The 26,789-nt window shown below is 42.7% G+C and overlaps 2 protein-coding genes and 1 long non-coding RNA gene across 3 annotated transcripts in view; 1 reads left to right on the plus strand and 2 right to left on the minus strand.

Moving 5' to 3' along the window:
• The window catches only part of LOC137327696 (uncharacterized), a 333,654-nt gene that overhangs the window by 10,539 nt on the left and 296,326 nt on the right, over positions 1-26,789 (plus strand). The gene's annotated exons all lie outside the window — the stretch shown is intronic.
• myod1 (myogenic differentiation 1) lies at positions 5,435-7,959 on the minus strand. Its single transcript, XM_067993853.1, has 3 exons — positions 7,262-7,959; positions 6,744-6,819; positions 5,435-6,172 (listed from the first exon to the last, which is right to left on the minus strand). Exons 1-3 carry the CDS (start codon positions 7,769-7,771, stop codon positions 5,931-5,933), a joined length of 828 nt encoding a protein of 275 aa, XP_067849954.1. The 5' UTR covers positions 7,772-7,959; the 3' UTR covers positions 5,435-5,930.
• zgc:172145 (Ferritin light chain, oocyte isoform-like) lies at positions 11,503-23,752 on the minus strand. The gene is made up of 3 exons (XM_067993854.1): positions 23,375-23,752; positions 15,884-16,030; positions 11,503-13,840 (listed from the first exon to the last, which is right to left on the minus strand). Exons 1-3 carry the CDS (start codon positions 23,546-23,548, stop codon positions 13,541-13,543), a joined length of 621 nt encoding a protein of 206 aa, XP_067849955.1. The 5' UTR covers positions 23,549-23,752; the 3' UTR covers positions 11,503-13,540.

The following is a 26,789-nucleotide window of genomic DNA, read 5'->3' on the forward strand; positions in this document are numbered from 1 at the left end:
TTGCTTTGCACTGGTTGCCTTTAACTCTGCAATTGGTACAAAACCAAAGGAGTGCAAGACTACCTATATCCACTTAGTACATTTTTTCTTCAGTTAAACTATTAATTTGCATTGATGTGAAAGGGAAGCCATTTGACACTACACAAGGTAAAGTAGATTTTATTTTTCGTGTTGCTTGTGCATCAGTACTTCCTGGCAAGCATGTGTTGTGGATGTTTGAAGCAGTGCAGCCTATCTGACAGCAGAAATATTGATAGGAAGGCCTTGGAGAACACTGGGGAAATAGACTGAGGCTACTGATGAAATGATAGAGGGTGGGAGTAGAAGAATGTGGAAGAGAAAACTACAGTAGGTTCAATAAGAGGAGGATAGCGAAAGGGACGCACAAAGAAAGATGGGGGCAAGGGACTGAAAGAGATTTAGAGGAGGAACATCTCATGGGTGTGATCAATTTCTTTTAGCTTAAAAGATTCTGTTTCTAGAAACTGCTGAGAATGTCTTCTCTCCTCCCTCACTAATGAAAATGAATGATTCATTCAACAATGGAGAATTAAGTGATGGCCTGCCTGTTGTGTGCAGTGGTATAAGAACTTTTTAAAAAGTTGTCTCAGCAGAAAAATGAACCACTACAAATAAATCACTAGGTTGCAGAACAAACGTACCATAGCGCAACGTACATTGGAGTCACTTTTACTACAGGATTTTGAAGAAGCAGAACGAACTTGCATATATATAGTGTGATATCATGTCTCTCAGAATCGTTCCAAAATGTTTCACACACATACGCACTGAATTACTTAGAAGTGCAGTCACGCCTGTGGGGTATGTGTAATAAACCAAGTGCCTACAAAATTTGATCAATTGTGGTATCTTTTCACTTGTTTTTTGACGCTGATCCACAACTTTAGCCCAGGTTTTAATTTACCTAACTAGCTGACAGTAGACAGTGATGCACAGTGAGATCATTAGATGATAATCATCCCGTGTAATATTCCATCTGCAAGATAAAATCATGTGATATAAAGCAAGTTATTCAAAATTTCGCAATAGACCACAGAGGATATATACCATGATGTCAGGTGCTCATCAAACATGTGCGTGAATAGTGTGAGTATCATTTACATGACACTGCATTATAAATTGAGTTTCATTGCAATTATATAATCCAGACTGAAAATATTAATGCACAATACGTTGATATCTTTTTAAAAGGAAGGCAAGTTAGCATTTCAGGTAGAGACTTTGTGTCCGAACTCTGTTATAATACCCGTTATAATTTTGGTGTAAAATTACAATATGATGCATTGTATATAGTTAAATATCTATTCCTCTTGGTTGGGTGTATATAATTAAATGATTATTTCTCTTTGGGTGTATATGGTTAAATGTTTGTTCCTTTTGGTTGGGTGTAGAATGTTCTTGGAACTCTTTAGTTAATGAAATCAAACTTTTGAGATGATGAGAATCATTTCAATCTCCTGAACATTTTAAATAAGATTGGTACAAATGTGTATGTAAACAGTGCTGCAAAGTGAGATCATAAGACAAGAATCCCGTGTGACAGTCTATCTGCAAAATTAAATCACGTGATTGAAAGCATGTCATTCTATATTTTGCAATAAATTAGAGAAAATGGTATCAGGTGCTGATCAAAAATGTGGGAGAATAGTGTGAGCACCCCCTCGTGGCTTGCTTGAGCAAAGGCTCTGCCTGGTCTAGTACTAAGACATACAGTTGGGATTCCATGAAGTTTTCCTGATTGTCCGGCAGAAACCCTGCATGAACAGCAAAAGCAGCCAATTCTGCCGTTTCTGCAGGGTTTCCCTGGAACTTCCGCCATAGTTACGACGGCTGATGGAGGAAACTGTGGAATTTCACCCTATAGGTCCTGGATTCAATTCTCGGTCTGTATTGAACTCCCTGACCTCAACTAAGGTAGCAGCTGCCGTGCTAGGACGAAGAAAAATTAGCTAAGGTCTAGGGTGTTGGCTATCCAGATGAAAATGGGTATCTTATGAGAACCTGAGCAAGCTTTGCTGTAATGCCCTCTACAGCTGAATAGAATCATAGAAATTTATGGCACAGGAGGAAGCCATTCGGCCCATCGTGTCAGTGCAGGCCAAAAAAACAGCTATCCAACCTAATCCCACTTTCCAGCACTTGGTCGGTAGCTCTGTAGATTACAGCACTTCAAGTGCACATCCAAGTACTTTTAAATGAGTTGAAGGTTTCTGCCTCTACCACCCTTTTCAGGCTGTGAATTCCAGACCCCACCACCCTCTGGGTGAAAAAGTTTCTCCTCAACTCCCCTCTAATCCTTCTACCAATTACTTTAAATCTATGCCTCCTGGTTATTGACCTCTGCTAAGGGAAATAGGTCCCTCATAATTTTATACACCTCAATTAAATCTCCCCTCAGCCTCCTCTGTTCCAAAGAAAACAACCCCAGCCTATTCAATCTATCCTCATAGCTAAAATTCTCCAGTCCTGGCAACATCCTCGTAAATCTCCTCTGTACCCTCTCTAGCGCAGTCACATCTTTCCTGTAATGTGGAGACCAGAACTGTGCGCAGTACTCAAGCTGTGGCCTAACTAGTGTTTCATACAGTACTAGCATAACCTCCCTGCTCTTATATTCTATGCCTCAGCTAATGAAGGAAAGTGTCCCATATGCCTTTTTAACCACCTTATCTAACTGTCCTGCCAGCTCCAGGGATCTGTGGACATGCACTCCAAGGTCCCTCTGTTCCTCTACACTTTTCAGTATCCTTCCATTTATTGTGTATTCCCTTGTCTTGTTTGCCCTCCCCAAATGCATTACCTCACACTCCTCTGGATTGAATTCTATTTGCCACTTTTCTGCCCAACTGACCAGCTATCTTCCTGCAGTCTACAGCTTTCCTCCTCACTATCCACCACACGGCCAATTTTTGTTTCATCTTAATTAATCATGCCCCCAACATTTAAGTCTAAATTATTGATATATACCACAAAAAGTAAGGGACCTAGTACTAAGCCCTGCGGAATCCCACTGGAAACGGCCTTCCAGTCACAAAAACACCCGTCGACTATTACCCTTTGCTTCCTGCGACTGAGCTAATTTTTGGATCCAACTTGCCACTTTCTCTTGAATACCATGGGCTTTTACTTTTATAACCAGTCTGCCATGTGGCACCTTGTCAAAAGCCTTGCTAAAATCCATGTAGACTACATCAAATGCACTACCCTCATCGACCCTCCTTGTTACCTCGTCAAAAAATTCAATCTAGTCAGACTCGACCTTCCCTTAACAAATCCATGCTGACTGTCCTGAGTGATGACGCTCTTACTAGGGTCCCACTTGAAGAATGGCCCCTTAGCGTTGTAGCAGCGGATAGCTGGTACTAGTGGGACCCGCCCCAGCAAGTGTCAGAATCTTTAGCGGGAAGGGAGGAGATTGGGAACAGAAACCATGAGTGTGGATGTAGTATCCGTGTGAAGGGTCTGTTGGAATTAGCCTTCCAACCAGATGTTGTGGGGGGCAACTTATCTCTTCCTGTGTAATATTTCAAAATGCTTGCTGTATAATATTTCAAAATGTGCCATCCTACCTGTGAAATGCCTGCTGCATTATAGAAACGGAAATGTTTGTATAAAACCAGGAAAATGCTGTTTCAAAGAAATGTTTGAAGTATGCATTCAAAGTGACAGCATTGCACACAACTGTGACCAACTATAGTTAAATAACGCTTAATAAAACCTGTGGTAAACATCCATCCACTTGTGCTGAGGTTTGATCTCTCTGGGTATTTCTGCTGGGATATGCTAACGTCATTCACACACCTATTCGGTCAACAGTCTGCGTTATGAGATTTTAAAGTTATTCACTTTTGCTAAAATAAAAATATTCCACACACAAAATGAACCAACAGAACGCGTCGATTTGACCCTTTGGCGTGAGTCCATCCCTCTATACCTTCCTACAATGCCAGGCCTCCTTACAAGAACGACGACTTAAACTAGCATCAAATCCGTTACTTAGGATCGCTTGTGAGAATGAAGAATCCTCAGTGTTTAACGGGATAAGTATTCTCGGCGGCTGTGTAGAGAGTCCTAGCGTGCGACCTTTTCCGGCCATTACTGAACCGAATAATTTGACAAATGGTTTGATTATTATTTGGCAAGACATTCGTGGTCGGTATATGTTCAAGTGCGAGTCAAACCACATACAATTCTCAATTAGTTGAAAAATATTCCTTCCCACACCAGACTTTAACTGCAGGTCTAAATTTCTGACTGTATTTTAGTTTGGCCAAAACACCCCGCCCCAAACCACCACCATCATTTTGCACAATAATATGTTGCCTTTACCCGAAGTAACACTGACACTTGTCTTATTCGGGTTCCTGGTTTTATGCAATACTGTTTGGGATTAAATAAATTGGACATAACGGAGGCCAGTGGTTTAGAGTGAGGAATAATCAAATTCCAGATTTCGGGATCCGTGGCAATGTTTTGAGGATCACATTCCACCACTCCGACCAATCTTCTTTGAAAAGCGCATTTCAGCGGCCTTGGACTTGATGAATTCCTGCTGCTAATCCGGGCCCCTGAAGTTCGGTTTTTAGGTGTGGGAATGGGGATTTCAGACTGAAGGCTGTTCTTTACATTTCCGACCGACTGATATATGATATAAGGTAAGTTATTTTTTATTATAGAACGTACAAAAGAAGGATCTGAGTACTAAAACACAAGTAGCACCTGGTAATATATTCCATGTGTTTTTTTATATATTTTAACGGGCGTTTTAGGATCAGGAAAATTAGATATCAGCCGTTTTTTTTCATTGATTTTGTTCTATTTCCTTACTGATTAGAGTGGTCGCTGTCTTATTTATTTTTAAATCAAGATCAATGGTCACTGACACTTGCAGGAATAAAAGAACCTGCACTTATGGCTCCTCGCACGACTCCAGGAAGGCACATCCAATGAATTGTTTTTGAAATGCAATTTTGTAGGCAAATGAGAGAAACGGCCAGTTGATATGTTTTTGGGACCTGTTGATTTGAAGGTTAAATGTTGGCCAGGACACCAGGAGAATTCCATGGGATCTTTTATCCACTTAAAACTGGCAGAGGTTTATAATATCAGACAGCACCTCCGACAATGCAGCGCCCCCACCCCCCACCCCCTCAGTACTGCACTGAACTGTCAGCCTAGATTATGTGCTTTAGTCCCTTTGAAATGGGGGTCGAACCCAGAATGCTCCCACTAGGAGCAGAGTGATACGAGTGGGTCAAGCTGACAGCTCCCACTCTGGGTAAAATCTCTGCCAGCGATTTGACTCCTTTTCTATACAAACAAAAAAGCGCTCACAGTTAATTTCCTGGCCCCCTTTCCACTGTAACAAGTCACCGACAGGAGTGTTGGAATCAATGCAGAAAAGGGGGAAACCTTTTTATAAATACCTTTTTTATTTTGTATTTCTTGAAACAATCTTGGCATTCACACTGATAATATATATATATATAAATATATAAATTTAGTTTGGCACATCAAACCAAGCATTTCTATAAACAAGCGACATTAAATATATCAATGGATTGGCAAAAGGCAACTCTTATTTACAAGTATACACAAAGCTTTACAAAAAGTGGTCCACATTATGTTTCTTATTTTTTTCTTGGGATGCATTTCAAGAAGGAAAAATAAAGAAAAGAAACACAATTTTTGTTCCTAAGGGCGGACAAATGTTAAATATGGTGATTGGTTAGATTTTAATACAAGTGGCTGGGGTTCTCGATCACAGCGCTGGCGGTAATGGTTTGTTCTTGGTTGACTTGCCCCTTTTGGCTATGAACCATTCGCCCTAACTTAGTGCTATCTCCTCTTCTACTGGGTTCAGTCCTTATCATGAATGTACGGACGGGCCTGGCGGTTATCCTCAGCCGTTATAACACCTGGTAAATGGGGTTGTCATTCGGAATCTCGGTGCGGGTGCAGTTGTCCGGCGATGGGATGATGGCTGTGGGATCGTTCAAGGTGGCTCCTTCCCGGGGAGACGTGGGGCTGCCCATAGTCCCGTCTGGGACCATCATTACCGGGCAAGTCGGCCGGTCTGTGGAAATCCTTTCGACGATGTTGGAGAGACAGTCCAGGCTTGAAATAACAGAACTTTTACCAGTTCTCGAATCTAAACATAATGAACATTAGAATGATACCGTAAATGACAACTGCACTACAGAAAAGTAACTCAATTGTGTGAAAAGCCCGGAGACAAAGCGCTATAGAAATACACAAGTAATTTAGTAAATAGCAAATCGAATTAACCGCTGACAGTTTTTCAACCGATAAAGGAGAGACCGTAATATCGTGTCTGAAAAGTATCCCAGCTAATTGAGACACTAGGCACAATTATCTCGGCTACAATCATAAATAATAAAATGTGGGATATATTTCTATGAAAACCAACATTAGTAAAAGAGTCCTGATTGTGCTTTAATGTTTTCGTTCCAAGCTAGTTACCAGATGTGTCTCAAATTGTGCCAGCTTTGCTTATTACTCTATTTTACTAATGTAATATCCTGAAGTACAACCCGATAGCTGTTATTTAGTTGGAAAGATCTAGGGTGAACATTTGGCTGGAATTAATCACTGTGTACTTTAGGTACGTTCTTTCCCAGGATGGGATCCCGCTGTGCTCTTTGCTCGTGTGATTTATTTTTGTTTTTGCCTCTTCTTCCGTCAAGTAAACATTCACTCACCGTTTGGCGTTTCCGAGAAGTAGGTGTTGTCGTAGTTATTGCGTCTCCTGGTGCACGTGGGGCCGCTGCAATCCAACTGCAAAGTCAAAATGAAAACCAGTCAGCCGCAGTGCCCTGAACTCATGTGGCCAGCTAGTGTTTGTGTGTGGGGGAGCTGAGAGATTTAAAACAGTTTACATAAGATGGGAATTACATCGCAGATAAGCCATTCTTGCATTTGGTCTTAAATAAAGACAAAACAGTCTGGAAATCTGTTCCCGAGCACTTGCATCTAATACTTACGTTTAAGATGCAAGGAGTTCTAGTAACTTTTACATTTTTACTTTCATAACGTCTATCTACAGTACATAATAGTAAATAAAATTTTCAAAACTCTTTAGAGAAACGAAATCGGTCGTTTTAAAGCAATTGCATCATATGCAAAAGCAACCAAATAATTTAATTCTGCGCCTTCCTCTACCGTTTATGCCTGGAACAATATTAATATTGTGTGTGTGTACAGAAATCAGGTTTCTTACCATCCCATCCGAGCAATTGGACCGTGGGCTGGAGGCATCTGAATCGACACTGTATTGATCCATGACCGAGAAATAGTTCTCGTCCTGCTCTCTCAGGAGGGCCTGCAAGCTTTCGATGTACCTGATGGCGTTTCTCAGAATCTCCACTTTGGGCAGTCTCTGGTTCGGATTGGTGGACGTGCATCTCTTGAGCGTTTCAAACGCCTCGTTCACTTTACTGAGGCGCCTCCTTTCTCTCATGGTGGCCGCTTTCCTGCGGTCGGCGTTGGTCGTTTTCCTCTTGCAAGCCTTGCAAGCCCAAAGCAAGCAGCGACCGGCTTGGTGGTGGCCACTGGGGGCTCGAATGTGCTCGTCCTCGGTCGGCACCTGGTCGGGTTTGAGCAGCCCAACGTGGACTAACCTGGGGTCTAGATCCTCGAAAAAGTGGATGTCTGAAGTCGAGAAACAGGGATCGTCATAGAAGTCATCAGCAGACGAGAAGGAGCAGAGAGAGGTGTCCGTTATCTCCATGGTGGGGCGATCTGGAAGCGACGGGATCCTAATAAAACTTATTTTAAAAAAAGAGAACCTTTCCTTTTCCCCCTTTCTTTCTCGTTTCCTCCTTTTTTTTAAAAAAAATATTATTTTGTTGCCTTTGGCTGTACTGCTCGTACCGTTCGGTACCTGTGCTCAGTCCAGTGAAACTTTTGCCCTATTTATTCCAAACTCTGTGGGCTGTAGTAGGGAATCCTCCCCACGCCCAGGCTCTTCCGACAACCAATCCCATGCCCTTGCCAGACCCCTGCGTTATCCAGAGTCCGGGGCTCGCCCACTTATGATTGGCCGAGGGTCTCGGCGGCTGGGTCAGTTTCACCCTTCAAGTTTCAGTCTGGTCTGTGTGAGGCTATTCGGCAGAAAGCCTCACAACAAGAAGGTTTACTTTCTTTACTCTCTCCTGAAGGATGACGAGTGCAATTTTCGTGAGGCTTTATTAAATAAGACTTTGTTAATCACTTGCGTGTGTCTTTCTTTTAAAAAAAAAACAAATATTGTTGGAAGATTAAGTTCTAACTTTTTTTGTTTCTAACAGTATTTTAAATATCGCCCGGATTGTTTTTGCTCAATACGGATTATAAAATGTGGGAATAAAAATCTTTGGAACGATTTTCGTTAAAGATGTAAACGAAATTAATAGTGCCATAGAGTTTAGGCAATTGAGACACACGGAGGTACTTCAACATCACTATTATATTCAAACGAACGTACCAAACAGCGCAGCTTCTATGTAGTGAGTTTCTTAGAGGGGAAATGATCGTTGTACATGAAAATTTACTTTTGTGGTTACATTGCCCGATCTGTATTTCCTGAGATAACTACATATGCTGCGGTGATTTCACTGTTTGCTTTAAGTTCCCAACACATCCAACAAGACAGAGAATGGTACTTTATTAGTTTGAAAACGACGCCTTAAACTTCAATATTGTGACATTATTTGAAAAGCCCATGTGTTTTTAATCCTGCGGAATGAAGTTATCAAATTATTAAATTTAAGTATTTAAACTCTCATTATAAAATTAAGTTTGCAGACGTGCTGTCCGAAGACCAGATAAATGTATTTTCAGTTTCTCTGGAGAATTAGCGATGTTTTTGAAAACTAACACCAATTTATAACCAAATATATAGAAAAGTGAAGGACCAGGGCGATTTTTTCACTTAAAAAAAATGTAGGTAGATTTGATAGAGGTGTTCAAAATCATGAACAGTTTTAACAGAGTAAATAAGGAGAATCTGTTTCCATTGGCAGAAGGGTCGGTAACCAGAGGACACAGTTTTAAGGTGATCGGCAAAAGAGCCAGAGGCGACATGAGGAAATATTTTTTTCCGCAGTCAGTTGTAAAGATCTGGAATGCACTGCCTGAAAGGGTGGTGGAAGCAGATTCAATAATAACTTTCAAATAGGAATTGGACAAATACCTGAAGGGGAAAAAATTTACAGGGGAATGGGGCTAATTGGATAGCTCTTTCAAAGAGATAATTCGATGGGCCGAATGGCCTACTCCTGTGCTGTACCTACTATGCTATCGTGAGAAAACGAGAAAGCTTTGCTTTGAGGGTAGAATGAAACCCCCGGGGTCGGGTACAAAAGATGCTGAAAAACAGGATATTGCCCCTAGAAGCTGTACCTTTGGTTCAAACGGAGAATTTATCCTTCCTCCCCCCTCTCACACACACATTGCAGAAGCATCAAAGCCCCATGAGTCTGACAGGTAGTTAGTTGCTCGGCCGCTTCCTCTTTATGTGTGGTAGGGTGAAACAGCTCCTAATGGCCATTTGCAGCCAACAACGCGAGGTGTTCGAAGTATCCGGTAGATGGAGTTAATTGTCCAATGATTGATCTCCTCACACTCGCTTATGTGCAGTATAGCACCGCTCACCAATAAACCAGATTTAAAGCTTAGAATCACAATAATTTATAAACCACACTGTCATTTGTGTAAATAACTATTGCTAATTTTCTGAGGGCCAGGTTTTAATGATCTATTTAAATGTAAAAGTTCGACTTTTAAGAGCTGTTTTAATTTAAAAATATTATATTCTTTCGTTTGGCAAAATAAAACCTGTCTGTGTAGGATTTTGTGTCTTCGCCTTCCCTCCCCAAACTATTGCTGTATCGCTGTTTCTCAGGACGCTGTGTGTACCGCTCAGTCTGTTTTTAACAACTGTATCCTCTCTGGAGGAATTGTAATCAGATCATTTCTATTATTTTTCGGTGAATCCGATTCTGCTTTTAGTAACGGGCTGTTCCGGTACTGACCTGTTAACTCATTTTCACACCTTTTTTGGATTTTACTCGAGGGTGAAGATTTTACGGCAAAGAGGGGAGGGATAGTGCCCAAGCTTGGTAACTGATGTGGGATAGTGACCAAGAACGGAAGCTCTGACCTAGGACCCGACAGCTAGTTAGTACTTGACAGTCCTGGCAAGGTAACAGTACTTGGGAATACTAATTGGAAGCCTCGTCCATCCCTTTGTCGCCTCCAGACTCCGTTATTCCAATGCTCTTCTGGCTGGCCTCCTATCCACTTACCTCCATTAAACTTCCAGCTCATCCAAAAGTCTGCTGCCCATATCCGACCCCTTCACTGGCTCGGTCCCCAATCCCTCATATTTAAATTCTCATCCTTGTGTTTTAATCCCTTCATGGCCTCGCCACTCTCTTGTGTAAACTCTCGCAACTCTGTCCCTCTGCCTCTCGCCTTTTGTGCATCCCCTCTCTCTTCACCCTACCATTGGCGGTGGTGCTTATGCCCCACTCTCCAAAAATTCCCTCTCTAAAACTCTCTTCACCTCTTTTAAAAACCCTCCTCGAAACTCATTCTTTTGACTAAGTTTTTGGCCACTCCTAATCTCTTCTTGGGCCCGGCATCCAGTTTTCCTTACGTTTTTGTAAAGGACGTTTCTCTAAGTTAAATACACCATATATAACTGCATGTCATTATTATCATGATTCTGGTAATGGAACGAAACACGAGAATGTCAGCTCGATTCTGACAGCGGGGCAGTGTCCGGGAATGTCAGGTCCCGGACTGGATAAACTGGGAGTTTTGCGGATTCCGCTTTCTCTTCCTGGCATTGCACGAGACCTTTTCCATGGCTGGTTCCGATATTTTTTATTCCTTTTCCAAAGGGAAGAACTTCGACTGCCGGAAATAACGGAGCGATTAATCTGTGTGCAACCTTCTCTCCGTCAGAAGCGGCCACCTTCTGCTTACCTAAAACTCGCACAGCCTTTTAGAATCTATGTACTCCGGTTATTTAAAGTTAACTGTACAGCACGTTTGTGAAATATGTTAGGCTGGCTGGCTGACACCAAGCAATAACTTGGTGTCACACCCTTAAAGCGCTGAGATTCTGAAGAGTGGGTGATGTTAGTTATAACCGTGGAGGTAGTTTACAAACCTGGCTAAAGAGCTTCACTGGATTGTAACTGAGGTATCTATTCACCGCTAATAATCCGAATAGTGTGTGTTATGGTGAATTATATTGATTTTTAAAAAATCAACAACTAAGGCAGACAGCCGTGAAATTTTCATGACCCCAAGCTCTGCGGACCCGAATTTTAACTGAATGCGAGTTAAAGATGTTTGAGGTGAAGGTGCAGCCTCCTGTGTGGCACTTGACTATTTTATAACACAAACTGACGAGCAGCGCACTCTTTTTTTTTTCCTCAGACTCTATTCGATTCTGAGTACAAGTAGGTACAAGGTGTATAATCTACTTTATTGTAAAACAAATGAGACGAATTCCACCAGTAAAAGCATATAAACCCACATAGAGCAATCTACAAATAAAATGCATCTCTACCTCACAAATCGGCATTCAACATTGACAGCAGTCAACGAGATAGAAGAGGGACAGGCTGGTAACCAGTTCCACAATACAGCTTACAGAATCAATTGTAAACCACCTCCTTCATTGGAGTATTGAGCAAGACAGCGAAAATACCTTTTTTTTAAAAAACTGTATGAAAAATATTTAGAAAATAGCTTTCAAAAAACTCAAGAATAAATTCATTCGGCAAAAGAGCCTTCTTAAAAGGTTATAAAACTGTATTTTCATTTTCGTTTTTTTTTAAGTTGTAAGGGTGCCCGCACTTGCAAATACTGTAGGTGCTGCTGGGATGCCGAAAGAAGGCAGACAAGAGCTAAAAAACGATAACCGACCCAAAGGTATCGGCCCTGCGGGGGAGACAATGTAGTGTAAGCTGTCAGCTCACACTGCTCCCCTACTGGCGACGTGTTCAAATCCCCCCACCTTATCGGATGCGGAGAACTTTTAACTTTCAATTTTAAAAAATCGTTTCCCCAATTTTTTTTTGGGGGGGAGGGAGGAGAAAAGAGTGGCAGAATCCAAATGTAGTGAATGTTTCCCACTAGATTGAATGGAAACGATTATAGATCTAATCCTTCGAGTTGGCAAAAGGCGAGGGGACATCTAGAGCCCACTTACAAAATAAAACCGAATATTACCCGCGACATCCCCATGGCTTTATAAAATAATTTCATACCCATTTCCCAATAAGCTACCTCACTTGATTGGGATGCAGTCTCCATCTACAGGGTCTATTTAACAAAACGTTTAGTGCAAGACACTGCAAAGAACCGCAACATCATTACTCCAGTGGAACATCTTAAAGCAATTCAGTATTGCACCGCTTTACCTAACGCAGGAAAGTGCAGCTAGGAAACCCGTTTATCAAAGAAGGCGCTGCCATAACTTTGCATAGATAGCCCTTTAGAGCAAGTTGATCGATAGATGTCTATTAATCAAAAGTAGTCGCAAAAATATAAAGCTAAATTTTTGAAATTAAGTGGAAACATACAATCTGTCTGAAAACCTAAGGACGGGAGATAAATGTAGTGAAATTTTGACCCACGAGGGAACCTACTGTAGCACCGAATATACCACCCATATAGGCTGAAGTGTGTTGGTCCCTTTCGTTTGCCTAATTGTAGGGACTACAAGCGAAAAAAGCTTGTAAGGACATTTGGTAGATCCTACAAATTTTATAATGGTCTTGTTTTTTGTAGTTGCAGCTTCGTGTTGTATTTGAACCTTGGAATAAAGGGCCGTTCTATGATATTGTGGCTTCACTGGGATTGCCCACATTGCATACAGAGAAAAAGGCGCCCCTATAAAACCCAGCAGAGAATATCCCTCAGCTCAGTATAAAGTTAGCTAGATTTTAGCAAGTAATAAAATTCCCGTTTTAGGAGATGGACCATATCGGGGACGAGATTAGCTGGAGATAGACTGGGGATATGTAACAAAACTAATGTATTTGAGTAAAAGGATGGGAGCATATTTGAATCAAAATCATGTTCACACCTCCAGTTATTGTTTACCTTTTAAGGATAAAGAAGAAAGTTGGAGACTTTGTACCTAAATACTCTCTTTGTAAGAGGGCCGCGTTCCTGATAACCTTTTCTCACGCTGTTGTTTGTGGAGATTGGACATGACTCCAGTATTGGAGCTGATTCCAATCGAATGTACAGTTTACACGGGGCCCTAATGGAGCATACAAGACTTACTGATAACCTTTTATTCACTGTGATTTATCTATTTTTATAAATTTCAAATGGAACACGATTGAGGTTCAATTTTTTTAAAAAAGGGAGATGTTTAAATCATTCATCTAGAAAAGGGGGAATAATTTCCCAAAGGAGTGAACTTGATGCAATGCAGATAGAAAAGTTGTGATCTTTTGGCTGATGAAAAGTAATACAAATGATGACCAACTCAGGGAGGAGGCCTCGCCAACTCTTCCTGCAGCCGGTCAATGAGGTACTCCCCAAAGCTGACTTGCCCTTCGTCTGTACAACCCAGCCGGTTGGCGTTGGTGATCAAGTCGCCGACCACTTTGATTTGCTGGATTTTGGGCACGAGTAGTCGTTTCCTGATGAAGCTGGTGGTATGAGGGTCCGTGCAGCCTTTGCTCAGCGCACAGAGTTCTTCCAGGAAGGTCGCCACAGTTTTCCACTGGCGGAGTGTCAGCTCCAACGCCTGGCGAATGTTCTTGACCGACTCGGTTCTGGGTTTCTGCAAGGGAACATTGGTACCAAAAAGGTCAAATGACGAAGACTAATTTCGCGGGTTCTCCCGCTTGTCCGCCCCAACTTCGGCAGAAAAGTCACGAAACCCCAGGGATATCCGAGGTTTCCGCCGAAGTTACGACGGACCATCGGAGAAGCCCTGCGGAAATTCACCACCAAGAAGACGCTTCCATTACAAGAATCTTTTGGACTTCCATTGAGTCAATTATAATGTCCCTGCTTGTGCGTCTGTACCTTCTGGTAAATATTTAGGAGGTGATATCTGAATACTGTGATTATATTTAGAAAGTATTTCATTGACCGTAAAGCGCTTTGGGACGTCCTGAGGTCGTGGAAGGCACTATATAAATGCAAATTCTTTCTTTGCCAAATCCCACGTAACAGCGGACTGAGCTAGTGGATATTAATACCGTCCAAGTACTTAATTGTTCCCCTTCTCCCATTCAAAATCCCTGATGGGATTCGACCTTATAATTACTCTTATGTATCTGCTATCTTTTATGATGCACTGACATATTTGCGAAAGTAGTTTTTGTCTTGTTTTGGGATGATAATTTATCCTGGGTACAGGTCTATTCTCGGACCAACAACTCCTTCCTCATAACTATGGCTATGGTCTTGCTTAAATTGTCAACTTCATGTTGCCCTATTTTTTTTTAAAGACTGAAGTTGAGTTGGTCTCGGCATTTTTCCTGCACTCTTGTTCACATTTAATGTTTAAGGACTGAATGCATAAGGACTGTCGCCTGGACATTTAATCGCTGCTGGACTGGACTTTGATTTGATTAAGATGGAGCAGCTGTGGCTACAGGTGAAATAACGAGAACTATTGGGATTTAATATTCGATGTGTTTTCCACAGTCGATGGCACAGTATCGCCCTATAAATTTGCAGTAGTTACATCTATCATTAACAAAGCAGTGTCGAGCTATCACGGCACATGGGAGCCAAACTTCATCTGGGGAGGGGGAAGAAATAAAGAAATAGACTGAGCTTGGCGCGCAGTTTGACATCCTCTGAACCTTTTGGGTTATTGGTTGGTAAGTCAGTGTTAGTAAAGAACTCGGTACAATAACCATCATAGCTGTCCTGAACGCACATTGAAAACTGAAGTTTTCGTGCGTTTATCGCATTTATGGTCGCTTGTTTCTTCATCTTCTACCTACTCCTACAGAACCCAAGGGACCTCTCCGTATGTACCCTGATCGAATAAAGCACCAGTTCCAGATGGGTTTCAGAATCACAACAAAGGTTCTACTCCTCGTCTCTCCCTTACTTCTATGATTCTATTAAAAAGCATTTGGACAGTTACATGGGTAAGATGGGTATAGAGGGATATGGGCCAAGTGCAGGAAATTGGGACTAGCTTAGTGGTATAAACTGGGCGACATGGACATGTTGGGCCGAAGGGCCTGTTTCCATGTTGTAACTTCTATGATTCTGTGATTCTACTCGTGTCATTTTATTGCCCTATTTGACCTAATGGCCAACCAGATCTGATAATAGGAACACCCTTTCTTTCCCCTTCCTCCCACAGGATCGTTGAGATGACAATTCATGGGGAAAAAAAACATAATTCATTGTTTTTTCTTGAATAGAGAGATCAATTTGTCTAAATCAACTTATTTCAAAAATGCAATTTCTTGCCGATTTAGAACAAGGGGCGGTAATACTTTTTAGGAGAGAGACCGCAATCTACCGTCAGTTAACGGTTCCCTGAGTGACCCAAGAATTTGTTACATTGGCTTTTGACGCACACCATATTAAAGTGTATTTGGGTTTTCCGTAGGGCTTTTTAATAGTTTCTCCAGTTACACAAATAACATTGAGCGGGATGATACAGTGATAATGGTACATTTCGGAATGAAAAAAAGTCACATTACATGTTGGCTAAGTGATTAATGTATTTGAGATTTAACCGCTTTTGGAGAGACACAGTCCTCTCTACATGATATGCTATGATAGTCGGCTAACCCCGCTGCTGCTGGGTCGCTTCTGCGGTGCCTGATTACCGACCACTTGCTGATACCTGAATGTCCTTGGCGCAGTAGTAACCCCCTCGCTCCTTCTGGTAGTCGAGTAAGGTTTCGGCGTTCTTCTCCTCCTCTTCAGCTGCTTTCCGGAAATAGCCAGCAACTCTGGGCAGGGCAACGTCATCTTGTTCGAAAATCTCCGCCTGAGAAAAAGGAGGAAACGCCAAGCAGATATAGTGAGTGACGGTCAATGGACATGCCGACTGATCACCAGCTAGAGCCCAAATCTGAGCCCCAGGCGTGAGGAAAACCCTAACGCTCTTATTACAATGATAGCATTATTTTATGTCACATTATATTGAGAAAACAGATAAGCGTTGGGATCAATCAGTTGCTAATCTAAAAGTTCAGTTCCAAAAACAAAAGTACAGCATTATAAAAGGTCTCACTCATGGATGTGAATAAGGAATCTATAATATGAGAGGAACGCCAACGGGCGAGGGGTTTAGGAGTGAAGGCTGGATGGTCTTGTCCTTCTGCTTGCACTTCTCGTTCCTCCCTCCCCGTGGCTGGAAAGAGGGATCAGCATTGCCTTGTAGTTGGCTTAATGGATCATTAAATTACCAGCATGGATTATTAAATTACTAGCATGGTTACTATTTCAGAGCCGCTGTAATAGATCCGAGGGCCCAATGACAATCGCTGATGTTTGTTTTTACCCCAACAAATGTTATAATTAACTCGAATGAAAGACCACAAAGCGGAAACTTTACTGTGGTTTTTAGCCGTTTATTCAGTTAGGCGGATCTTAAAAGTTACGTGTGTAGAAGGTATTTTGTACGATAGAACATTCCAATTTTATTGCAATATTTTCCGATGACCCAGTTACTAACTTCGTGTATACACATGGATCTGTGTCTGGCACTTTAGGAAGGGGAAGGCACTGGATAAATTCTTAGCGTTTACAGTTTGTTAACAGTTCAATTTTGTTCAAGATTGAAGATGCAGCATTTAGTAATTGTGTGACTGTTCCCAGAGTGAAAGCTTCTATGTTTTTGGAGAATTCAAGCGACCATCCTAATTGCAGCAGTGGTTTAAGTTGATTTTTTTTGTGAATGAAGCACTGAAGTGACTAGGACAGGCATCTGCGCAGTAATAGTAAATGAGGAATTGTTAATGTTGCACCGTCTGTCTGCAGCCTGCAGTCACTGTACAGGACAAGGGGGAGTGGTCCTTAGTGTGTAGCTGATCTCTCCAGACCCTAAGGGATGGGATCAAAAAACGAGAGACCAGCAGCCTAGAAATAGTCTTTGCTTGGTAATGGCACAGTTACCTGTGTAGTCCCACAAGGATCTATTCTTGGTTTCATTATTATCTTCTAAATGTTGTCCCTTCATAACATCATCCACAGACCATGGGGTCAGCTGATGACACCCAACACTACCCCTGTCACCTATCTTGAACTCTCCACTGCCACTGTATTGTCAGACTGGTTGTCTGACATCCAATCTTGGATATGCCACAATTTCTTCCAGCTAAACATTGGGAAAACTGAAGCCAGTGTCTTCGGCCCCAGCCACAAACTCCATACCCTTGGCTCCAATTCCATCTCCTTCCCCAGCGACTGTCAGGTTAAATCAGACTGTTTGCAACCTCGGCGTCCCATTTGAACTTGAGCAGAGCTTCTCACCCCATATTCCCTGCATCACAAAGACCACCTATTTCCAACTCTAACACTGCCTGTCTCCGCCCCCACCTCAGCCCATCTACCACTGAAACCCTCAGCCATGCCTTTGTTACCTCCAGATATGGCAATTCCAAAGCTCTCCTGGTTTGACTCCCATTATCCGTCGTTCATGATGGTAATGACATTGAATGTTAGGGGGAGCTGTTTGGATTTTTTCCTTATTGGAAATGGTCATGAGCTGGCACTTATGTGGTATGAATATTACCTGCCATTTATTGGCCTAAGCCTGGATGTTGATCAGGTCCAGTTATAGGCTAACATGGGCTACTTCAGTATTGGAGGAGGTATGAATGCAGCAAAACACTAGAATCATCAGTGAACAGCCCCACTCCCCATCTTATGATGGAGAGAAGGTCACTGATGAAGTAGGTGAAGATGGTTGGGCTTAGGACACTTCCTTGAGGAACTCCTGAAGCAATGACTTAGGGGTGCAATAATGGGCTTCCAACAACCACATCCATTTTCTTGTGTATTAACTATGACAACAGCCACTGGACCCACATTGATCTCTGTTTTCTCTTGGTGCTACATTCAATCGAGTGCTACCTTAATGTTGAGGGCAGCTACTCTCGCTTCTCCGCTGGCATTCAGCTCTTCTGTTCACATCTGGATCAAGGCTGTGATGAGGTTTGGTTCTCTGGTGGAATGCGAACTAGGCATCAGTGAACAAGTTCTTGGTGATTAGGTGCCATCTGATGGCACTATTCATGACTCCTTTCACTGTTGATTGGGAGGAGGCAGTAATATGCTGAGTTAGATTTATTCTGTATTTTTGTGGATAAGATCAACCTAGACAATTTTCCATATAGTCAGGTAGATGCCAGTGGCATAGGTGCACTGGAGCAGCTTGACTGGGAAGGCAGCTAGTTCTGTTATACAGGTCTAAAGCATTGCAGCTAGGATGCTTCCTCTGTGAGTATATGTGAACATTGACATTAAAATGACCTACCACTTTATACATACTTCTAATATCACATACACTCTCTCTCTTAGCCACATTATTTAAGAGCAATGCCACAGGAGATCTGCTAGTTACAGAAGAAGGGAAAGACTTGTATTTATACAGCATCCTACTACATCTCTCAGAAACATCTCAAAAATGCTTCACATATGATAATTATTTTGAAATGCAGTGACTGTTGTTATGTAGGCAAGTGCAACAGCCATTTTGCACAAGGTTTCACAAACAATAATGAGATGAACGACCAAGTAATCTGTTTCTGGTGGTGTTGGTTGAGGGAGGAATGTTGTCCAGGAGAACTCTGTTCTCTTTGAATTGTACACTGGGATCTTTAATACCCACCTGAACCATCAGAACAGTAAGTCAAGACCTTGGTTTAACATCTCATCTAAAAGGATGATGCTAACAATAATAACAGCACAAATTGTACTTATATAGCACTTTTAAAATGTAGAAACTATCCCAAGGCACTTTGCAGAGAATAAAATAAATAAAGCAATGAATACAGAGCCATGGAGGTATAAGAGGTGATTGAAAGCTTGGTTGAAAAGATGAGTCTTTTAACAGTGGAAAGAAGTGGAGAGACAAGAGGGTTTAGGGAGGGCACTCCAGAGAGCAGGGCTGAGTTGGCTGAAGAATGTGCCACCAAGGGTGGGGCAAAGAAAAGACAAGCTGATAAAAGGTCAGAATCAAAGAATAGAAGGGTGCAGGAGGGAATAAGGCTGGAGGCGGTTGGAGAGATAGGGTGGGGTGATGCTGTAGAGTGATTTGAAGAGAAGAATGCAGATTTTAAAGTCTATGCACCTGGGGCACAGGGAGGTAAGCAAGGGTTGGGATGAAGGCTGGGATGAAAACTGGGCCATAGTGCAGGACAGGACGGCTCTTCCCTAAAATTCCTGCTGGCTTGGCTCCCCTCCTAACTCACATGACCATTTAGCTACTTCTCCGTGACCCAACACCTCTTGCCATAGCCCATGATTTTATCCTCCTTCCTGGATCCTTGCATAAGCTCAACTTGGTGTGTATAATTTTGGGTCCTGCTCAATCTTGAGTTGAGTTTCAAACCTTGTATTCAGTCTCTGACCAGATCGCTTGCTTCCACCTCTGAAATGTTGCCTATCTCTATTCTATTACACCCCCATTTCTGCTGAAATCCTCACTCCTGTTTTTGTTACTTTCTGACTCAACTTTTCCAATAACCCCAATGGGCCTCGCAAGCTCGACTCTCCATAAACTCCAACTTATCCAAAACTCTACTGCCTGCAACCTATCCCAGATGAAGTTCTGCTCACCAACTGGTTCTGTCCTTGCTGAGCCCCATTGGCTCCCATCCCAGAGTGCATGAATTTCAAAATCTTCACCAGTGCCTACGCATCCCTCTGTATTCTTGCTCCTCCCTATTATGTAACCTCCTTCAGTCTTGTCTTCTGCTCTATGTGTTTTCCCCCTCCTTCCACTGTGCACCAGTGACAGAACGTCAGTCATCTGCCACCATGCTCTCTCCTTTAACTTGTTACCTTGTGACATCTCTTCGCCCTCCTTCAAAATCGCCTTAAGATCTACCTATTTGACAATGTCTTTTACCACTTCTCCAATCTCCCTCCTACTCCTGCTCAGGTCTGACTCCCAACAGTAAAGCAATGGAGATTCTTCTATGTTAAAGGTGCTATGTAAATATTATTGTAAGTTCAGATAACAGTGGGAATCTGTCAACCATGGTAACAATAGTTTGTTAGGTCTCCTGTGGAAGAATCTGCAATATGGAGTGTTATTTTTAATTCAAAATTGATCTAATGGCATTGAGTTTACCCACTGCAGTGGCATGGAAACCAAAAATCTTAGCAGAAAGTTCTTGATAGTCAGACTTAAGTTTCTCCCCATGTTTTTGCTCCCGTTCTGAAGGTGCTAATATTTGTTAGAGTTCAATTTGATGGACTCAGCAGCCCTGCAGTACCTTGACCAAGTGGCTATTCTTTGTTTTAATTGAGACGGTGAGTGTCCACACACTATTCAATCAGCCCAATCTCACTTTCATTCGAAGTGCACAGATACATGAGAACTTCCCAGCTGGAGTACCAGGTTAGGGGTCAGAAGCTGGAACCCTGGATAAATTCCCCTTCTCTCTGGGGTGCTATGGCCTTTTGTGATGCTGCAACTGATGCCCTCATTTAGATCAGCTAACTCAGCACAGAGCAAAAAATCAAATCTGCAATCTTCTGCTATGTATGGTTTGGTACTAAACTGTCCATTGCCTTTACCAACTAGGACCTCAGAGGAGCATCTTGAAATGCTTTTAGACTGATGTTCCATTATGTTTCATGTTAATGTAAACTGGTTTCAGGTATACATCGATAAAAGATGGCAGCATAAACCAGGAACCATGATGGCGATCTTCAGTAGGTAGTCTAGCACCACTTGCACACGAGTGTGGTGTAACTCCCAAGGGCCAGCTGGGCACTTTTAACATAGAAACATAGAAAATAGGAGCAAGAGTAGGCCATTCGGCCCTTCTCCACCATTCAAAATGATCATGGCTGATAGTCTAACTCAGTACCCTGTTCCTGCTTTTTCCCCATATCCCTTTAGCATTAAGAAATATATCTATCTCCTTCTTGAATACATCTAATGACTTGGCCTCCACTGCCTTCTGTGGTAGAGAATTCCACAGGTTCACCACCCTCTGAGTGAAGAAATTTCTCCTCATCTCGGTTCTAAATGGCATACCCTGTATCCTGAGACTGTGACCCCTGGTTCTGGACTCCCAAGCCATCGGGAACATCCTCCCTGCATCTAGTCTGTCTAGTCCTGTTAGAATTTTATATGTTTCTCTATATGTAAGCCATTTAATGTTCTGAGATAAGTGATGCTCCCATCCACTCTAACATTAAAAATGAGCAAACCCTCTCATGACTGAGCAGACTGAGGTAGTGTAACTTAGGTCTGCCAACTAACTATAGCAATGGGCATCTACCAGTTGCCAAATAGTATCTGTAGTATAGCAGCAGCTTTTAATCAACTATGAACTTTTTCAGTTAATACCTATGCAGTTCCTGGAAAAATCATTAAATATTTACTGTAGGATTCACTGGCTACTTATAGTTGACTATTGCTCAGATCAGCTCCTCCCATATGCACAATAGTTGGTGTGGTGCAGTATATTTTCAAAAACAAATAGGCCAATCCTGTATTGCTAATCTGGAATGCTCCAGCAGACACATTATGTAATTGCTCCTTTTTCAAACCATCTCCATTTATTTCCAATTCAGTGCACTTCTACTGCCCAAACAAACTTTGCTTTACAGTAAATACAGCTCCTCGGTGACTGAAGTTGGGTCAAAGCATACAGTGTTCTCCAGTGCCTCCTGTGTTGTATTGCAATCTAATTCTGAATGAAAGCAATCATAGAACTAATGAATGAAAGATAGTAATGGCACTGTATATTGCGCTGAGACTTGGGTACGTTTATACTGTAACTAAAGTATGAGATTGGTCACTACAGTGCAGGTTGGAGCAAAGCAGTATCTTGTTTATATTGTCTGGCTCCCACCTGAAACTTATTTGAATTTCCTTCACTAGCTGTGAGCTATGTGCGTGTATTACATTTGTAAATGTTTTGAGATGACAGGTGGGAGTGCCCACTCTCTGAAATACTGCATAGATTTATAAAGTTCCCAGGAATTTCAAAGGACCCCTTGGGCACTTTGTAAGCCCTCGTTTTTGCACTGAAGTTATACCTGGTGCAGTGTCAAATCTTCCTTCAGGGAGTCTCATTCCAGTCTCCTCTGGAGTCAATAATACTAAAATTGCAGGATAAACGCACCCTTAATTTACAAGCATTATAAAACCTATTTTGGGGCGAGGTCGTTTTATTGCTGACCCTAGAGACATCCTCAATACTCTACATAGCACACACTTTGTTCATTCATTTTGGTTTAAAATGTAACTTACTTTGTGTAACTCACTGAATTGAAAAGAAAGGTTCACATTTTTAAAATGGGTTTGCAATGTGTCCGGTTCTACTGGGTCAGAAATTTCACTCTAACATTTCCCCCCATTATTGGCACCTTTTGTTTAAAATGACTATCTCTGCCCCATTCCAGCACAAACTCTCTCAGTCCATCACCCTCCCTTTCCTACAGCATTGTGTCCCAAGATCTTGTATTAAACAGGTCTCATTGTAGGGATCTATTGCCCACAATCTCAGTGGTGACCCCAGTTACGTTAACTAAAGTACCAGTTCCATTGGTCAGTACTCATGACCCAGACCAGGGTGATGGAGCAGGCACCTCTCTTTTCCCCTCACCAGTACAAGACCTAGTCCGTGGGGGGATGGAGCAGATGCCTCGCTTCCCTCCCCTCCCCCCAGTACAAGACCCAGTCTGGGGGAAGGGGGGGGGGTGGAGCAAACACCTCTCCTCCCTCCTCTCCCCTCCCACACCCCGTACAAGACCCAGGGGGTGGGGTGAGCAAACACCTCTCTTCCCTCCTCCCCCCACCCTGTACAAGACCCAGGGGGTGGGGGGAGCAAACACCTCTCTTCCCTCCTCTTCCCCCCCCACCCCCCCACCCCGTACAAGACCGGGTGGTGGAGGGAGCAGCCACATCTCTTTCCCCCCCCCTTCTCCTCCAACAGTGCTGAGGGGAGCAGAGGATTGGGGGGGGGGGGGGGAAGAGGGAAGTGAGACTAGCTGGATTGCTCTTGCGTACAGCCGGCACGGACTCGATGGGCTGAATGGCCTCCTTCCGTGCTGTCACCTTTCTAGGATTGCATGGCTCCGAACCCCCACCCCCCCGGAATCTCCCTCCTCCCGGCAGACCCGCGCAGTCCTGCCGCCTTACCAGAGCCTGGAAGCGGTAGGAGACCTCGTAGAAGAGCGTGATGAGCCCGCAGACCGCCTCCTCCACGGTCGGCGGGTAGTTCTGCTTCACTCGGGTTCCAGGCACCGGCAGATGGAAGGAGCAGATGGGGAGGCAGGTTTTCTGCCGCTTCCCCTTCGGCTCTGCCATTTGCATCGAGAGAGAGAGGAAACAATAATTTACAAAAAAAGAAAACTAAAATGAAAAAAACGTGACAACAGAGCTGGTTGCAGGCAGCAAAAGAACGATTACTTTCCTCTTCCAGTTCAAAGCGAGCTTCATCCGGATGATGAGACCGCAAGGGTCAGAAGGCTTAAAGCTGGAAGCGATCACAAGCCTGGCATGAAATAGATTGTGACTGACGGCCGACTTGTCAGGGAGGGAGGGGATAAGAACATTAAAGGTGATCACACATTTCCCACCATTTGGCAAAGTTGTTGCTCAGTCTGCATTGAGTCATCAATATAACGCTGGTCCAATGAACACATCCACAGAGATTGCACAGGACAGCCCTGATTAAACCAAAAGAAACCTGATTGACAGATGAAACAACGCAAATCTACAACACCCTTCTGACAACTTGCGCTCAGTTGAAAAATGAAGTATACCCTCCCTTGAACTCTTGATTTAAAGCTACTCTGTCACAATCAGTAGATTATTGCAGTAAAACGTTAATAGAAGGTTGGGCAAAGTTCCAGCAACTGTTGGTTTTAATCCTATTGCAAGCTTTTTTAAAAAAACGAACTTCCTTCCACCTCTTCCCACCCCCTCCTCTCTTGTGGGCATTGGGTCCTGCCAGTTGGCTCAGTGAGTGCTGCTGGCCACTTGTACTTTGTTCAAGTAGCCACTCTTCACATGTGATCCTTGATGTAGGTGTTGGCAGGCTATTTAACAGGGAAGGGGGAATCTCAGTTGAATTCAATCTGTCCTTGCCTGATCTTCCAAATTATAGCCTGCCGTAGATACCTTCTTAGGTTCAGTGGCGCCTATGGCTCCTGTAAGGAGTCTTAAGCGTCTTTCTTTTACAGGAGTTGAGTCACGCTGCCCTATGCTTCCTTGTACAATAGCGTAACCCAGAGAGGTAACAATAGCGATCTAGAATGAGTATTTGTGTCCTTTGCATGTGTATTTCTTCAATCTCTCTGAAGGTGGACCAAGTGAATACTTGGTGAGATGAGGATTGCTATGTTCACTTATTTCAATGTGTCAACATGTAATGAAATAACATAATCCACACGCTACGCTTCCCCATATCAGTGGGTCATCCTACTTAACTTAAAACAGTATATCTCTCTGCATCTGGCTTGCAGCTTAGGGCAGAACTTTCTCTTCCTGCCGTCCCTTTTTTTTTCTGTGCCTGCCTTTACTGGGGCCTCTCTCTGCACAGAGAGCAATCAAAGGGTTTTCCAACATAATGTGGAGATGCCGGTGATGGACTGGGGTTGACAATTGTAAACAATTTTACAACACCAAGTTATAGTCCAGCAATTTTATTTTAAATTCACAAGCTTTCGGAGACTTCCTCCTTCCTCAGGTATACCTGAGGAAGGAGGAAGGAGGAAGTCTCCGAAAGCTTGTGAATTTGAAATAAAATTGCTGGACTATAACTTGGTGTTGTAAAATTGTTTACAATTTTCCAACATACTAAGTGTAAGGTTCATTTTGATTACCCAGAGAGCTGACAAATCACTTATTGTTTGGGGAAAACAAAGTCTATTTAGCATACTAACCACCCTTTCATCTGGGAACCTTTTTTTAAAACTTGAGAGTGCACTTTTGCTTAAAAAAAAGAGTAAGTCATATTTTCAAATCTTTTCTGTGGGAAAAATGGTCGAAACATCCTGAAACGTGACATCTGACAATCAATCTTTTCTAGCAAGGGTCAGGGGAGAACCATCGGGAGTGGGAACTGTGGATGATTTTGCCCTCTCTTGCCCAGGATGCTGAAGCCAATACTAGCACCTCCATTGCCTTTCCTACAGAGATAAAGTAACTCTGCACAGCAGGGGGTTGAACTTGGGACCATCTGGTCCGCTTGCTACAGTTCGAGGTTTATTTCTCAAAACTTTTCTCGTATTCAGGGCTAGACCACCATTTCCATAAACAGAGTCCCGAATGAACTGAAACCTGTATCTTTATTCACCATCGAGCATGGGATAGTGCCCCCATGTTTAATTAACCTGGAATACTGGTAAATCACTTACCGGAGAATGTGTGTGTTGCCCATTACATTTTTCTGTCACCCTAGAAGGCAAAAAATAACTAAGCAGCATAGGCTAAAATTATTTTGTCACATTTATTTACAGATGAAATAATGTATAGAAGCAAAAATACAAAGCAAGATTTTTTTTTATTCATTCATGGGATGTGGACGTCGCTGGCAAGGCCAGCATTTATTGCCCATCCCTAATTGCTCTTGAGAAGGTGGTGGTGAGCTGCCTTCTTGAACCACTGCAGTCCGTGTGGTGAAGGTTCTCCAGTGCTGTTGGGTAGAGAGTTCCAGGATTTTGACCCAGTGACGATGAAGGAACAGCGATATATTTCTAAGTCGGTATGGTGTGTGACTTGGAGGGGAACGTGCAGGTAGTGGTGTTCTCATGCGCCTGCTGCTCTTGTCCTTCTAGGTGGTAGTCGTCATGGGTTTGGGAGGTGCTGTTGAAGAAGATACCAAACATCACAACAATAGTATAGATTAAGTCCACAAGGGTTTAATGTGACCCTTTTCCAAAAACTCTCTTCTGACTGTCTATTGGCAAGTGATTGCTCCATTGGATGATACAGTTGAGCTTTCTCTTTCATACACCTTTTAAGATGAGATACTGCAGGTGGACGATGTGAGCTCCAGTTTGACCATAGTGCCTGGATGTCTTCCAGACCTGAAGACCAGCAGCCAGAACTGGTTTTCATCTGTGGTGCTTCTCAAATTTTTTCACCTCTTGAGGTGTTTACTAGAAAGTTGAAATGGGCCTATTTGGCAGGTCTGAATGTGTTCATAAAACCCCCAAACAATGTAGAGGATACTTGATGAGATGTTCTATTCTACAAGTGAGACACTGCCTACAAGTATTCGTGGGGTGCAGTGAGAAATATTCATCATGAGAAATGGTTTCTCCTCAATTGTTCTCCATATATTGTACATTACTTCAACCGGAAATGAAAATCTAAGAGCATTTTCTGTTCAAAGTGCTGACTTCCCACTCCATTTGAAAGGAAAATATTAACATACATGTATGTTGCTTGTCAGAAAATACTGTCATTGGAGCAGCCCATGCTTGTCTCAAAGTAGATCCAATCATTTCAATGGTAGCATACGCAATGGGAACTGATCCTGAATGATTGATTTACACACTAATGCTGCATATGTGCCAGTGGAAAGTATTGCAATGTCAGGGAGGTC

The sequence above is a fragment of the Heptranchias perlo genome, chromosome 12 (genome assembly GCF_035084215.1).
Source record: "Heptranchias perlo isolate sHepPer1 chromosome 12, sHepPer1.hap1, whole genome shotgun sequence".
NCBI lineage: Eukaryota > Metazoa > Chordata > Chondrichthyes > Hexanchiformes > Hexanchidae > Heptranchias > Heptranchias perlo.